The sequence below is a fragment of the Peromyscus maniculatus genome, chromosome 5 (assembly GCF_049852395.1).
Source record: "Peromyscus maniculatus bairdii isolate BWxNUB_F1_BW_parent chromosome 5, HU_Pman_BW_mat_3.1, whole genome shotgun sequence".
NCBI lineage: Eukaryota > Metazoa > Chordata > Mammalia > Rodentia > Cricetidae > Peromyscus > Peromyscus maniculatus.
The window spans coordinates 65,987,101-66,002,146 of NC_134856.1; the positions used below are offsets into that span (position 1 = coordinate 65,987,101).

The 15,046-nt window shown below is 38.5% G+C and overlaps 1 protein-coding gene across 1 annotated transcript in view; it reads right to left on the reverse strand.

Moving 5' to 3' along the window:
- Positions 1-251: 251 nt before the first annotated feature.
- Positions 252-15,046, reverse strand: part of Rab18 (RAB18, member RAS oncogene family) — a 34,551-nt gene continuing 19,756 nt past the window's right edge. The window contains exons 3-7 of the mRNA XM_006973905.4: positions 11,818-11,879; positions 7,559-7,631; positions 6,025-6,143; positions 5,328-5,394; positions 252-1,961 (exon numbers count right to left, since the gene is read on the reverse strand). Coding sequence (XP_006973967.1) covers positions 1,786-1,961; positions 5,328-5,394; positions 6,025-6,143; positions 7,559-7,631; positions 11,818-11,879 — 497 coding nt within the window. The 3' untranslated portion in view covers positions 252-1,785. The remainder of the gene's footprint in view (positions 1,962-5,327; positions 5,395-6,024; positions 6,144-7,558; positions 7,632-11,817; positions 11,880-15,046) is intronic.

Sequence of the window (15,046 nt, forward strand, 5' to 3'; positions counted from 1 at the left end):
TTGGAGCTCTAGTTGCTGCTATTCACCTGGCATTTTAGGTGAGTTCTGGGGATGCAAACAACAGTCCTCAAGCTTGTGCAGCAAGTACTTTGTCCAATGAACCACCTCTCCATACACCACAATTAATTTTTAAAAGTTACATTCAAGTGACTCACATTTAAGTTGTGATCAAATCAAAACGACAATCTAATGGTAATAAAGATGACATAACTCATGGAACAAGAATAAGCAGAAGCCTTGTCAAGACAGACTCAAAATGTACATAAATCTAAAATTTAATGCAACATGACCAAATTATAAGTGTATTGTGAGCTACCTTTCTCTAACATTATAGAAGCAAAAGTCTTATATTTAATAAAAATATACAGAATGTATAAAAGCTCTAATCACATGTAAACTACCAAGTATAAATGAAGTAAAATGTAAGGTTTCCATACATGAAGACACCCTGTTCAGAAAAAAGCCAAGCTGAAGTAAACCCACTAACACACATATTGCAAAGGTACACAAAAATGTTTATCATTTACCATTGTACATAGAGATAACTGCAAAAATTAATATTAGAATCTTAATGAGGGGTAATACAGTGACTAGCCTAAGTACATATTACTTATGGAGCATAAATAGCATAGGTCAATGTAAATTAAATAATGGATGAGTGAAAAAACATACAATGTATTATAACAAGGAGTTAGAAAACTGAATACTGTGGAAAAGGTTTATTATTCTGTACAGGTTGGTTTTTAATAAACTATTGGCTACTTGTTACAGTAAATTATCAACAATCTCATTGTAATAGCATTTCCCCACCATTCAGAATCTGGAAGCAATACGCCTTTCTCAAATTATCATTTAGTGTTTTCTTCCCCACCTTCAAAACACAGAAAGAGGTTTTTGAATGGCAATTAGCCATTTATGGAAGCCATAAGCTACAGATAGTCATTAGACAAGCCACAGTGAGGCATCTGACAAACACTACCAACACTTGTGAAAAAAGATGTTGGGTTTTAAAAGTGGAAGTATTTGAAGGAGTTATACTGTTCATGTCCTTCTGAATCCCAAATGAGGGAAAGCCTTACTGCCATCCTGCCAGATGCCATGTAACTAAAACATTGCACCAAGGATCAGGAACCCAATGTGTGCAATGGATTAAAGCTCCAGGTAACTGAGCTAATCACTGGAGTAAATTAAAATACCAAACTGCTTTAACTTATCAATACTATTTTGGAAGCATCATCAGAACAAATAGAGATTTAATTATGAATTAGCCTGGGCTACATTCTGAACTGAGAATTTTACTTAGTACTAAGACTCTCAAACATCCTAGAAAAGCTGTGAATCATGCTTTGTTATTCCTCAAGGGAAACTGGATAGGCTTGATGATACCTGCATACCTTCCCATGGTTCTAGTTCTACATACCAAGTAATTCAGTAATTGATCAGAGTATTTAAGCAAAAAGGAGAACAAAAGCAGACTTGCAGCAACATATACTAGACAGATGATATTTTTTAAAAAATGACATGATAAATGTAAATCATAAAATCAAATGTACTCATGAAGGTACACCTATTTTACGTTACATAAAAAACTATAGACTGCAAACTGTGCATGCGTACCATAACATTTCACCTGGGAAAGCCAATGAGGGGATTTCTTGCAAATACTCACTGCCATGATAGAAACGATTATGTGCAAACTGCAAGGTCCCTAAGAGCAGTTAAGAGTTTATATACAGAAAGATGTCACTATCTGATCAACTATGCAAGAGATGGACTCCCCAGAGTTTATAGCACAGAACAGTAACCACCACAGGCTCCTCCTCCATGGCTCTCTTCCCTGTGTGACAGCTTGACTCCTTTGTTCTGGTTCTCACTTTCCCACAGTCCAGGTGTCTGAATGATCTTTTCAACAAGCTCCTCAAAGGCACACTGAACACCATCGCAGGTTTTTGCACTTGCCTCTAAAATTCAAGGAAAAGGAACACAGTATAATTTTTGTTGGACATATTCTTATGTGTTTCTGGAGAATTATTATGGCATAAATAGAAGCTTACAAGATATTGATAATCAAATCAGCATTTCTTGCCACAGGTTTAGAATTAGTAAATTTACTCCACTCCACACACACCGCTACTTTAAGTCTACCCACTAGTGTATTAGTTTAGCCCTAAGATTTGTAAAGCAACTGCAACTTGTAAGGCACTACCCAAAACAGCGGTCTAAGTTTTTCTTAAGTTTTCAGTTAATTCTTCAAATGAGCCCCCAAAGCAGATAGCATTCCTAGTTTAAAATAAGGAAACCCAGGCTCCAATGTAAACGACTAACTTGAATTTTCTGAATGTGGAGCTATGTATGACACACAGCTAGATGACACACAGCCACCGGTGCATTCTGTGTGTGCTCTCAGGGCCCTGTAAGCTGAGTGCTTATCAGTCTTTCTCACTATCGGAAGATTCCTTGCATTCCTTCTTTACTACTCTATCACAGATGATGCTCGAGAGTCTTTCAGTTTTTAATACTGAGGACTGCATCTATGGCTTTGTGCATGATAGGCATGTGTGTTCTACCACTGAGCTAAACCCCCAGTTGCTGATCTAGGGTGAAAAAGATGTTTGGGAGTGGGGCAACAGAAACAATTTGGCAAAGATTCTCTGGTCATCCCACTATTAAGTTTACAAGCTTCCTGCCTGTCCTGTTACTCTGTGGAAAGGTGAGCTGCCCATACCACCCCTTCTCCAGCTCCCGGGACCCCACCCCTTCTCATTTACCGAAGGCTCATGCACTCTTTTCTAACATTATCATTCAATCTAAATGTCTGCTAATATTTTCCATCTTACGAACAAGACAGACTTGTTCTAGAGTCCACATACCTACCACGGAGCCACCCAGTGTCTCTATTCTTCATGGAAACCATCCTAGAATGCTGTTTGTATATGCTGCTTTCACCAACTCACCAATCCCATCCAAGGGGCACATATACCAGGGAACTCCCACGTCTACCTACATGTGCCTACGTATACATGCCTATGATAAACTTTAACTTTTAAGTTAGGCACAGTAATAAATTATCAACAATAACTAATAACAAAATTAAGTAATTATTATAATATGCTATAATAAAATCTCGTTCTTCATATTTGCAGAACAAGACTGACCATGGTAACTGAAACTCTGAGAGGGTGTGCTGCCTGTAGGGGCAGGCACAGTCTACTCTGGCTTTTGTTCCCACGAGTCCATTAAGGGCATTCCTTTCACGGCCACCAGCACTGGTTCCTCTGGTCACCTCCCCTGACATCCTTGGCATTTGGTATTACTAATCACTTCCCTCTGTAAATACTCTCACTCCTGTGACTCCCAGCACAGTCAGTATGCCTTGGAATCCTCCTGTCTCAATGGCATGTCACTCATGGCCTTTCTGCTGGCCCCTCATTGGAATATCCTAGAGGTCAATCTCCGGCCCTTTTGAATCCACATTCTTGGAACAATTTCACTAATCACAGCATTTTAAATGCCACTTAAACAACTAGCATGTCTACTGAATATCTGAACACTGTCTCATCCTGTGTCTAAGTAAAATTCTTGATTCTCACTTCCCCACATCAAATCTGCTTTACCTCAGTCTTCCACACCCAGGTAACAGAAATACAACCCACCTACCACTTGGTCAAGCTAAACATCTGTAGTTGTCGTTAACTGTTCTCTTTCCTTGGTCTCATCCAATTTTCCCACATATACTGTCAGTTTTAACATTCTGAGTATCTCCCAGAGCTGTCAATTTTCCAAGACCCGCTGGTTGCAAGTGCACCAGCTTTATTCCTCTGGACCACAGAAAGAGAAGAATCAGCTTCCTGCTTTCACTCCATAGACCATACTCTACATGTAAGGTACTCTAGAAGAGTACCAACTATTGCATGGCTTTCTGCTGCACACATGTAGTATGTATTTCATCTTGTTACCATACTCTAATCTCATGTCTTACCAGCTTCTTTCTCCCAAATGCATGTTAAGCTCCAGTCCAGAAGCTTCCTTTCTGTTTCTAAACACACTATGCTGTCCCCTGCCTCTAGGAAACTTGCTACTGTCTCAGCATCTAGATGCGCACACTGGCATTCTGCTCAGCTACGTCAATAGCTTTCCCTGTGTGGTCACCATGCCTGCACTCTGTCCTCCTTTCTTTCCTTCACAGCACTGCTTACTTGTTAAACCTGCTTTTTTACACTAGAATGCAAGCTCCAGGAGGGCAGAGCATTTGTCTGTCTGTTCAATGTTATATCCTCCATATCATGAAAAATGGGGAAAGCTAATATATGGAGATGTGGGACATGCAGCAATTCAATAGTAAAGGTGGCATTCAATTCTCTTCAGAACAGCAGCTAACCACCCACTTATACCATCCTGCTTCAAGTCCATCTGCAGGTTCCTAGTATTTGAATAACACAGGATAACTAGATCACTAATTCCAAAAGTTGCTGCCACATCAGAATCAGTGTGGGTAATTTTTTTTAAACAAGACTCAGAGAGAGAGAGAGAGAGAGAGAGAGAGAGAGAGAGGGAGGGAGAGAGAGAGAGAGAGTTAGTTCACACATGCAAACTCATGAGCTGGTGCCTGCAGAAGCCAAAGGGTCTCCCGGGATTTGAGAGTCACGTACACAAGTGCTGGGAATCAAATGTGGGTCCTCTGAAGAGTAGTAAGCACTCCTAACTGCTAAGGCATCTCTCCAGCCTGTACTTTTAAGATACTTTTAGTTCCATGAGAGCAGAGAGAAAAGTTCACAGATGATTCAGATACAGTCAGATCACTCTTCTAGAGAGGGGGTTGAGAAACTTCTGCAAACGGCCAGAGACTAAGTATTTTTTGGCTTTGTGAGCCATATAACTTGATGGAAACTACAAACATTCATGTAGCATAAAAGCAGCCAAAGGCAGTAAGTAAATTATAAGCATCCCTGTATTTAATATAATGGGGGAGTGGTCCATGTTTTAGCTTGCCAACCTTGAGCCTCAAACACTAGTATGCCTAGAAACCATACAAAGATATCACTAAAACTCAGATTCCAACTGAAAAACTGGGTTAGGGCCTGGGATGATGCATTTCTATTAGTACCAAATTCTCAGATGATGCTGACACCCTGTGTACCAGTGGGTAAAATTCAACTATACTCTATGATTTCAACCAAAAGAAGAGGAATTTCATTCTACAGTTAGATTATGTATCATTAGACAACAATGAACTGCATATATTTTATGGTTCTTTAAGGAAATAATTCAACAAAACCACAATTTAAAGTTTTTTCCTTAAGATTGGAAAGATTCACTTACTCACTTACCTATGAACAACATAGAATGCTTGCGTGCAAATTTCAGGCCTTCATTTCTATCAACTTCACGATTTTCCTAAAAGATAAAAGCAGCAAATTTTAAAAGCTGCCAGCCATTTGTAGAGGTGGTGAGGCATGACTGTATTCTCAACTGCTTAGAACCATCTGAATGGTGGGGTGTGTCTGTATTCCCAACTACTTAGAAGGCTGTGGTGGTTTGAATAGGGATGACACCCACAGATTCATGTGTTTGAATATTTGACCCATAGGGAGTGGCACTATTAGGTGTGGCCCTGTTGGAGGAAGTGTGTCACTGTGGGGGCAGGCTTAGAGCTCATACGCTCAAGCTATGCCTAGTGTGATAGTTCACTTCCTGTTGCCTACAGATCAAGATGTAGAACTCTCAACTACCTTTCTAGCACCATGTCTGCCTGCATACTGCCACACTTCCTGCCATGATGATAACACTTGCCATGGACATGGTGTCTCTTCACAACAATAGCAACTCAAACTAAGACAAAGGCCGAAAGGATTTTAATTCTGGGACCAGCCTAGGTAAGCTAGCATTAAAATTAAAAAGGTTTGGGATACAGCTCCATGGTAGAACATGTGTCTAGCATGCAGGAAGTGCTGTGTTTAAATCACATTTTTCCTCCTCTCCCCTCCCCAAAAAGAGCTACCCAAATGTCAAGTGTCTGCTTTTTACCTTATCAATTTTATTTCCAACTAGCATGTTTACTATGTCATTTCTTGTACAGTATGTTTCCAATTCATTTAACCAATTATCCAGTTTAACAAAGGTGTCTCTTCTTGTGACATCATAAACTGAAATGAAAGCAAAGCCACTAATTTAAAAATCACACAAAATAAGAGCAATGACTTATTTTTGATACTCGCTAAAAGCTAACAATAGTGTATAAGCAAGTCTTTTTTTTGTGAATCCTTCACTGCTTACTAGTGAATACTTAAAACAAATTTAAATCATTAACACACTTAGTAACATTATACCCTATGTGGCAACTGACAATAAGTTAAACAACTGCAGCTTGATAATGTTGAGGTCTACCTGAGCACAACATCTTAATCTAAATCTTAACAGGATATCAAAACATTACATGACTTTAAACATCTATGAACCTCTTATTTTTTTTTTTTTAACAAGGATCAGAATTTGTAACTTTAAAAAAAGTCAGTGTCATTATTATGCTGGCTAGTTTTATATCAACTTGATACAAGCTGCAATTATCTGAAAGGAGGAAACCTCAATTAAGAAAATGCCTTCATAAGATCCAGGTGTAGGGCATTTTCTTAACTAATGATTGATGGAGGAGGGCTCTATCCATTCTGGATAGTGCCAAACCTGGACTGATGGTCCTGGGTTCTATAAGAAAGCAGGCTGGCAAGCACGACTCCTCCAAATCCCTGTATTAGCTCCTGCCTCCAGGTTCCTGCCCTGTTTGTGTTCCTGTCCTGACTTCCTTCAATGATGAGCTATGATGTGGAAGTATAAGTCAAAAAAACCTTTCCTCTCCAACTTGCTTTTGGTCATGGTGTTTCATCACATCAAAAGAAACGCTAATTACGACAAAAACCAAGTGAAACTCATCCTGTGTGGCTTCCTGTTGTTACTTTTGTCTTGTATCATCTTGCATCACAAAGAGCTCGGTTTCCAAACTGTTTGCCACTCTTAAAAAATAACATCAAATGGAAGATGACTATGACCTTCTCAGCATATTATCTGAAAACCAAATATTCTGGTTTTAAATTTTGATTGATTATGAACCCTAACTGGTGTTTTGTGCTACTTTTGATAAAACAGATTCTACTTAATAACAAATACTCTGTTTACAGACTGAAGCACGTGTTAATTTACTGATAAATGAAGACTAGTTTCAGTAATGCTCTGGACAGATGTGGACTAATTTTCAATTTATGTCCTCATCAACATGTTTTTTAAAACCAAAGATAATGGTCTTCTCTTTTATAAATTTCCACAGAGTTGAAAAAAAGCTAGGTTTAATGTTCAATAATATCAAATAAAGTCTCTATAACTTACAAGTACATATATATGAACACATACACATAAAAAAGTACCCCTAAAGAAAATTAAAATATGAATCTTTCTAGATTAGAAATTTCAATGGATAGTATTTTAAACGATGGACAGTATTTAACAATGGACGGTATTTATCAATGGATAGTATTTATCAATGGATAGCATATTAAGGTTAAATCCTTACCTAATATAACTCCCTGTGCACCTCTGTAATAGCTGGGAGTTAATGTTCTGAACCTCTCTTGACCAGCCGTATCCTGGAAATGACAATCAATTACTACTAAGTAAAGCCAGGTATAAATATCATATCTTCAATGTTATTGAGCATATTTAAGCAAGTCAAAAAATTATTAAAAACACTTAGAACTTAAATACAATGTACATTTACTAGTAAATGTTACACATATAAAATCAATTAACACTGGGTCGTCTCTAGAAAAACACAAGTGAAGGTTTTCTGCCATGACAGTCTTAAGATTTTTATCACACATGAAACCCAGTTCTTTGAAAGCATGATTCTAAACTTCAGATACACAATCAAATTATCTGGGAACATTTATGTCTAATCTCTGAAGATTCTGACAGAATCCATCTAGGAAATCTAGGTTGGGGAAGGAAAACCCAATCTTCCTAGGTTGTTATGATGAAGTGAAGCTGAGGACCACCGATTTAGAGAAATACAGGAGTAGTTTATTTCAGGGAAGGGATTTTAAAGATCTGCTTCAAAAAAGAGGCTACATTTTCTTTTAGGAAAATACAAAAAACGAAATGTATTACAGCGAGAGGAGAGAGGGAGCAGGGAAGGAGAGAGAGAAAGAAAGGAGGAGGAGGAAGAGGCGGGAGGGACTAATTTCATCTTCTTCCAGGCCTCCTTCCTGGTCTTTCCAGCACCCCTGGATTGTGTTTCAAGGTATCGAGGATCTTACAGAGCTCCATCTGGCAAACTGCTGCTTCAACCTATTATAATGAAAGGTTTACTAAATAAAGTCTTAGTAACAGCCAGGCCCATTAATATCAGTATATGGCCCAGTTTAAGGTTTAAATATTTACTATCTAGCCTGGCCTGCTGATATAAAGTAACCCAAATGAAAGTAAAGACACACATCAAACCTCATCTTAGCTGCCAGGATCACTGTGCAAAAGCAAGGTTTGCTATGGACCAAGCACAAGCTCCTGCAGACATAAAAAGTGTCCATAACCTCTGAGACGTTTGTTAAGATTGGAGAAGAATTTTCAAACAGCAACAAGAGGTGCCAGCAATACGGAGTGTCTTTGTCTGACCAAAGAAGAGAATGCTGTAAAACAACAGAGAGTATCTGAGGAAATTCAGAGTCTCACAAGAGACACTTAAGAAGAGGTTTGAAATACACCATCCTTGCTCCCAAATTCATAGCAGCAGAGGATGATACTCCTAGCTCTGCTACATTTCAGATAAAGACATAACACAGTTAAACTTTCTGATCAGAAAATTGTAGTGAAAAACCAATTTCTCTTTTCAAATTTCTCAGGCTTCAAAGTTTCTTGCAAAACCTCCCTCTCACTTACAACCACTCAATTTGCATACATACTTAAGTTTAAAAAACAATTTTATAAACTAAAGCTTCATCAAGCAGACATACTATCTAAAGCAGATTATAACTGATAATGATAGAGGTAAATATTTTAATCATCATGACATGGCTATCATTGAGTGATCAAGACTCAAGTTTGTAAAAGAAGTCAACTGGGAACCATGATACAACTTTCAAGTGATAGAAAAATTAAGTGTATAATTCTGCCACAATAGAACGCAACTTTTTTCAATACACCCATACAGAATGCAACTAAATAAAGGTTTTCTGCCATCTTGGACTTAAGACTTTTAATCACACATGAAATCTACTTCATTGAAAGCCAGGAAAATATATATTACCAATGGTCAGAGACTTAAATCTGCATCTATCTGAGACAATCCAATTCAGGAAAATGAAACACTGGTTGGAGAGATGGCTCAGCAGTTAAGAGCCCTTACTGTTCTTGCAGAGGACCAGGGTTTTGTTCCTAGTATGCATCTAGTCAAACACAATAGTCTGTAACTCCAGTTCCAGGGGAACCCAACGCCCTTTTATGGTCCCTGGGGACAACAAATATGCACCTGGTACACAGAAATACATGCAGGCAAACACTCATACACATAAAATAAAAACTATACTGTAAAAAGACAAGTTATTGTCAGAAACATATTTTAGCAATTACTTACATACAAAGAAGCAACAACATTCAACTACAATACTGGAATTCTCAGAATTCCATCATGAGAAGCATTTAAATACTCCAGGTTTGTTTGTTTGTTTAATTTTTATTGTTGTCTTTGTCTTTGTTTTCAAAAAGAGAAAGGGAACAGAAGAAAAGCTATCAATAGCAAAACTGTTTCACAATTCAAAAACTGTTTCACAAGATCAGTTGTGAAACAGAAAATTCCAATAAATTAATTTCTAGACCAAGCACAGGACAATCTAGTATGAACTCTGAGAACAACTTCAAAACTGCCTGGGGCTGAGATGGCTAAGGAGGTCAGAGCTGCCTGTGTTTGACCCTGGAATCCCATGGTGGAAGGAGATAACAGATTCTGAAAAGTTATTTCCTCACCTACAAGTACTGTGTGTCCTCACTCATTCATAGCCCCCCTCCTCACACACACACACCATGTAATTTTGATCATTTTGTATGTGAAAGTAATTTTGACAATTTGTATGTGAAAACTTAACTAAGACCAGATGTTAAACCCTTGGCACTTTTTGATTCATTTATACAAATGTGTTAGTATAATTTCTTGCACCACGGCATTAAACGAGATTTTATAATAACTGTGAACTTCATAGACAGACATCAAACTTTTGCTTGTGTTTGTCTTAAAACCAGAAATAAATATTAAGTATATTGCCATCTTTGTAGAGATGAAAGAGGCCAATCCTTTTGTATGCTGTGGTTTTATTTTCTAATGGGGAAAGGCAAGGAAATTAAAGCTTACTAAAGACAAATATGGATTAAACCCAAGGGCTGAGAAAGCCTGAGGAAGGCGAAATAACAGAATTCAGAGTGTCCAAGTGAGGCAAAGGTGTTAAGAAGAGAAAACAAGCTCCCAGAGGCCGTGTGTATCATGGTGAGTGTGCACTTTGGAAGTAGTGGGGGCAGGGCTATGAAGCTAACCAGGAGAGGAACTCACAAGGAGAGGAACTCACTCACTGTATTCTATAAACAAAACAACAGAAATTAGGGTAAACTATGGACTCAGACATTCCTAATATTGTCCGGAAGCCCTTCTCCCCAAATATGACATGACACTCAGATGTTATAAAGAAAACAAATAACCAGATCAAATAAATACCAAAAAGCTTTGATAAGGCAAGAGTATCCCCTAAGTTTCCTTCCCATTCCACATTATCTTCACCAAGCTTTGAGTGGTGTGACAAACTACAAAAACCCCACAGGGTAAGAGAGTCAGGGCTATACACACTCGTAAGACATAAGCACATATTTACCTTAAGCAATTTTAAAGATAAATGACAGAGCAGAAAACATAGCAAGCAAAGAGCGAACATTTTTATTATGTAAAGATTTTATTTTTCCAGAAATAGTCCTTTATTACAGTTAAGTGAGAATTCAGTTGAAAGTAAACTGAACAGACAGATAATAAATTGTTTAAGCACCAAAAAAATCTACAAGTCATAAAATCTCTTTATTATGCCTGGGAAACTTTAGAATTTATTTACTATCTGATGTGACTGCTTACATTATGAAGATAAAGAATCAGCATGGAAGTATCTACCAGTCCTTATATGTCAGAAGATGGTTACAATAACATAACTCTTTATAATAAAGACTTTAAATCATGGAAAAAACAAATGTTAATATAAAGTGGACTATGAACAGAAGTAAATTGTTTGCAAATATGACCACGATCAGAAAAACTCGGAAATACAATGTAAGTAAAAAGTTATTAGAGAGACATAAATGAGAAAGGATAGCAATGCGTCCAGAAATGAAGGTACTGGAGGAATGCATGTGACAATCCCATCAGTGGGAGTGAAGACAATGGCAGATCTGCACACCCTTTCAGCCACCATTGCCGCTGCTAGCCTTACAACCCCAACAACTAGATAGATAAGCGCGCGCACACACACACACACACACACACACACACACACACACACACATGCACAAAGTGGGATGCTCGCCAGCCCCAGTGAAATGTTTTCCTTTATAAGAGTTGCCGTGGTCATGGCCTCTCTCACAGTAAGAAAACTCTAACTAAAACAGCTCTTCTAGAGAATCTGAATTGGGCTGCCAACATCCATAGCTGGCAACTCAAAACCTCCTATAACTCCTGCACAACAAGGCATATAGACATACAATAAATAAAATAAAAATACATTTTAAAAAGTACATTTTAAAAATTCTTACCCATATTGCAAGTTTAGCCTTATTTCCATCCACTGAAATCGTTTTCACCTTAAAGTCAACACCTTGAAGAAATGAAAATTTTGGTAAGTCATCCAGTAAAATATGATTTTTAAATTTATTATAAAGAAAACCAGAAAAAAGGAAAAAATACTTTATCAATGCCTATCTTCTGAAAACTCTAGACCTGAAAGATGAAGGTATTAATAAGGACAGCTCAGGATTAACAGTGTAGATGGGAAGAAGGCTTTAGGACTCGGAAAAGGAAAGCTCAAATTCAAGTGCGATGATCACTGTGCAGACTGAAAATCAGCAGCTACAATTAAAGTGTGAATCCAAAAATGAGTGGGTTTTTTTCTGATGGCAGATCATGGCTGTTTTCAAGGACTCTATCTATCTTTGTTCAGAGTACTGTGTAACCCATGACAAGGGCACTACACCCATGAACTGCCAGCAATATGGCTGCCTGCACAAGACAACATAGGTTAACACACCAACATGGAGTGGGGAAAATTTTGTAAGGACCTATCCCTAAAGAAGACTGCAGGTAATCAGTGGCTGCTAAGAGAGAGAATCAGTTTACTTCAGCGATGAGCCTTCTGATAGGTTCCCAATCCTACATGGCCAGCCCTAAACACAAGTGCATACAGGTGTCACTAACTAGACTCAGTAGGCTGTGTGTGTGTGTGTGTGTGTGTGTGTGTGTGTGTGTGTGTGTGTGTGTGTGTGTGTGTAAAACAGTAATAAGAATAGAAGTCATGAATTCAGGAGAGGATATGGGAAGGGTATGGGATGAGTTGGAGAGGAAAAGGAAGAATGATGTAATTACAATGTACTCATGCATGAAATTCTCAAAAACTTAAAGGGTCACCTTCTCCTTGTCTTATGAACTCAACTTTTTTTCCTATGAAAAAAGAAGTTTTATATAACTTATTCAATGATCACATGCAACTGTATTTTTTTTAAATGTGTATAAAAACACTTAGGCCAATCCCTCTACCAGTCTTCCTAAGTAAAAAGAACTTTGGCCCAAAGTTCTCTAAAAAGCTGCTACGAGTATTAAGGAGGGCTTCATAAGAAATCAAATAAGGCCACACACAATAATTTCTCTCCTTTCCAGGAAAGGGAGCTGATACAGGCCATCTGGCCCAAATGAACAGTAACTGTTCACATGTCTTTAAAATATCATCAGTGCAGGCTACTCTACTGGCCAGAGGGAAACATTAGCTCAAAACAAGATCCTATGAGCTTGTCACAATTAATTCACAACAGAGCCAACTAAGATGAGCAACACCCTCACATACTAGCTTGTTTTCCAAGACAGGGTTTCTCTGTGTAGTCCTGGTTGTCCTAGAACTCACTCTGTAGACCAAGCTGGCCTCAAATTCAAATCTGCCTGCCTCTGCTTCCCAAGTATTGGGATTAAGGGTATGAGCAACCACAACCAGCATACTAATTTTTTTTTTTTTTTTTTTTTGAGACAGGGTTTATCTGTGTAATAGCCCTGAATGTCCTGGAACTCATTTTGTAGACTAGACTGGCCTCGAACTCACAGAGATCTACTTACCTCTGCCTCCCAAATGCTGGGATTAAAGCCATTTGTCACCACTGCCTAGCTTACTAAATGTTTTCTAAAATGTAAGCTTTACATTTATTTTTAAAAATATGTCACAATACCCTAGTATATCAGTAATCTTTGGAGGTCTTCTGGTAATCCATTACATATAAAACTTAAGTAAAAATATGCATTATATCTAGTCTTCTATATGACAAAGATACAAAGACATATATGCACATAAACACACACACACACAAATTCGTATGTTGAGCTCTAGTAATAAAGAAATTAATAAAGCTCTTAGAACAACAAGCAATAATTAATGAAAGGACAGTGTATTAAAAAGTCCAAGAAAACCCAAAGTATAAAATTTCTTCTAATCTGTGCAGGCATATCCAGGGCCCACCCCCACTGGGGAACTACAGGCAGTAATTGATGGAGGAGGGAGAATCACTCTTCTTGGAGGATGTGGCCACTGGTAGCATTCCCATGCTCTAGTATAAGCCCCACAGTCATAAGGGCTAAGCATGGCAAACAAAATAAAACCACTCAACAGGAGGAAAACCATGCTTCATACTGGAAACCTAGCCAGCTTCCCTGGCCTAGAGAGGTAATGGTAATGGTAGAGGTAATTCTTTACAAAAGAATATAGCACCTCCATTTTGCTAGGTCAGCACAATTCCTTATTGTTAGGTCTCAAACCAAGGACAAATCTCACTCAGTACCTGTAACTCCTTCCAGCACTTCACACCCCACCCCTACCTGAAACCTCTTCCTGCCAGGGGCTAGGCTTCTGCTTCCCTTCCCCCAGCTTGATCCCTATATAACTTAGCCATTTCGGCTACATAGTTCTCTTGGCTAGACCACCTCTCTTGGTCAGCAGCTCCTCTCTTGTTCTCCCTCCCCATTTCTCCTCTCATGGTCCAGTTTAGTCTGCCATCCATGTTCTTCCCGGACTCTTCCTTCTGCCTGCTTTCTTTTTTATGTCTATCTACAATAAAAAAAAAAAAAATCTGCATACTTTAGAAGTAGTCATGTCTTCCTTTTATTTCATTTTTTTTCATTCACTTACTGTTATGCCCATATCAACACAGGGACCCCCAAAAGACCATCATGGAGACCAAATCCCATATGTAAAAGCAAAGAGCCTTTATTTCAAGCTCAAGCTTGGACTCTCCGTCTGTCCAATGCACCAGTGAGAGCAGAGAGCCCTGAGCCCAGGCAGGGTAGGGTTTTATTATAGCAGAGGTTGGGATGAGGGGATTTCCAGAGTTCGGAACCCTAATTAGCTGACATTTGTCTAGGGGTATCTTGGTAAAAAGGAAATAGGTATGTGCTAGGCTCAGAAGCATCTGGTGACCTTATCTAACAATATGTAACTGTTGGAATGTTGGGATGTCAGATTCTTCCCCTTAAATGCTGGCCCTCCCTTGGTGAGGTCAGCTTATGGCTTTTCCTGGATCAGGGTGTTGCCTGTCTGTAAGCCTGTCATGGCAGCTGTGTGGTCAAGCTGTTTTGGGCCCTCCACACTTAGCACATTCTAAATCTTATATACTCACAGATAAGTGTAGATATCATCCATCATCAATGAAACCTCTCTTTACAGCAAATGGAGACTATCACAAAAAGCCCCAATTGAACAGAATGCCGAAATCAACAGATCACAACAAGTCC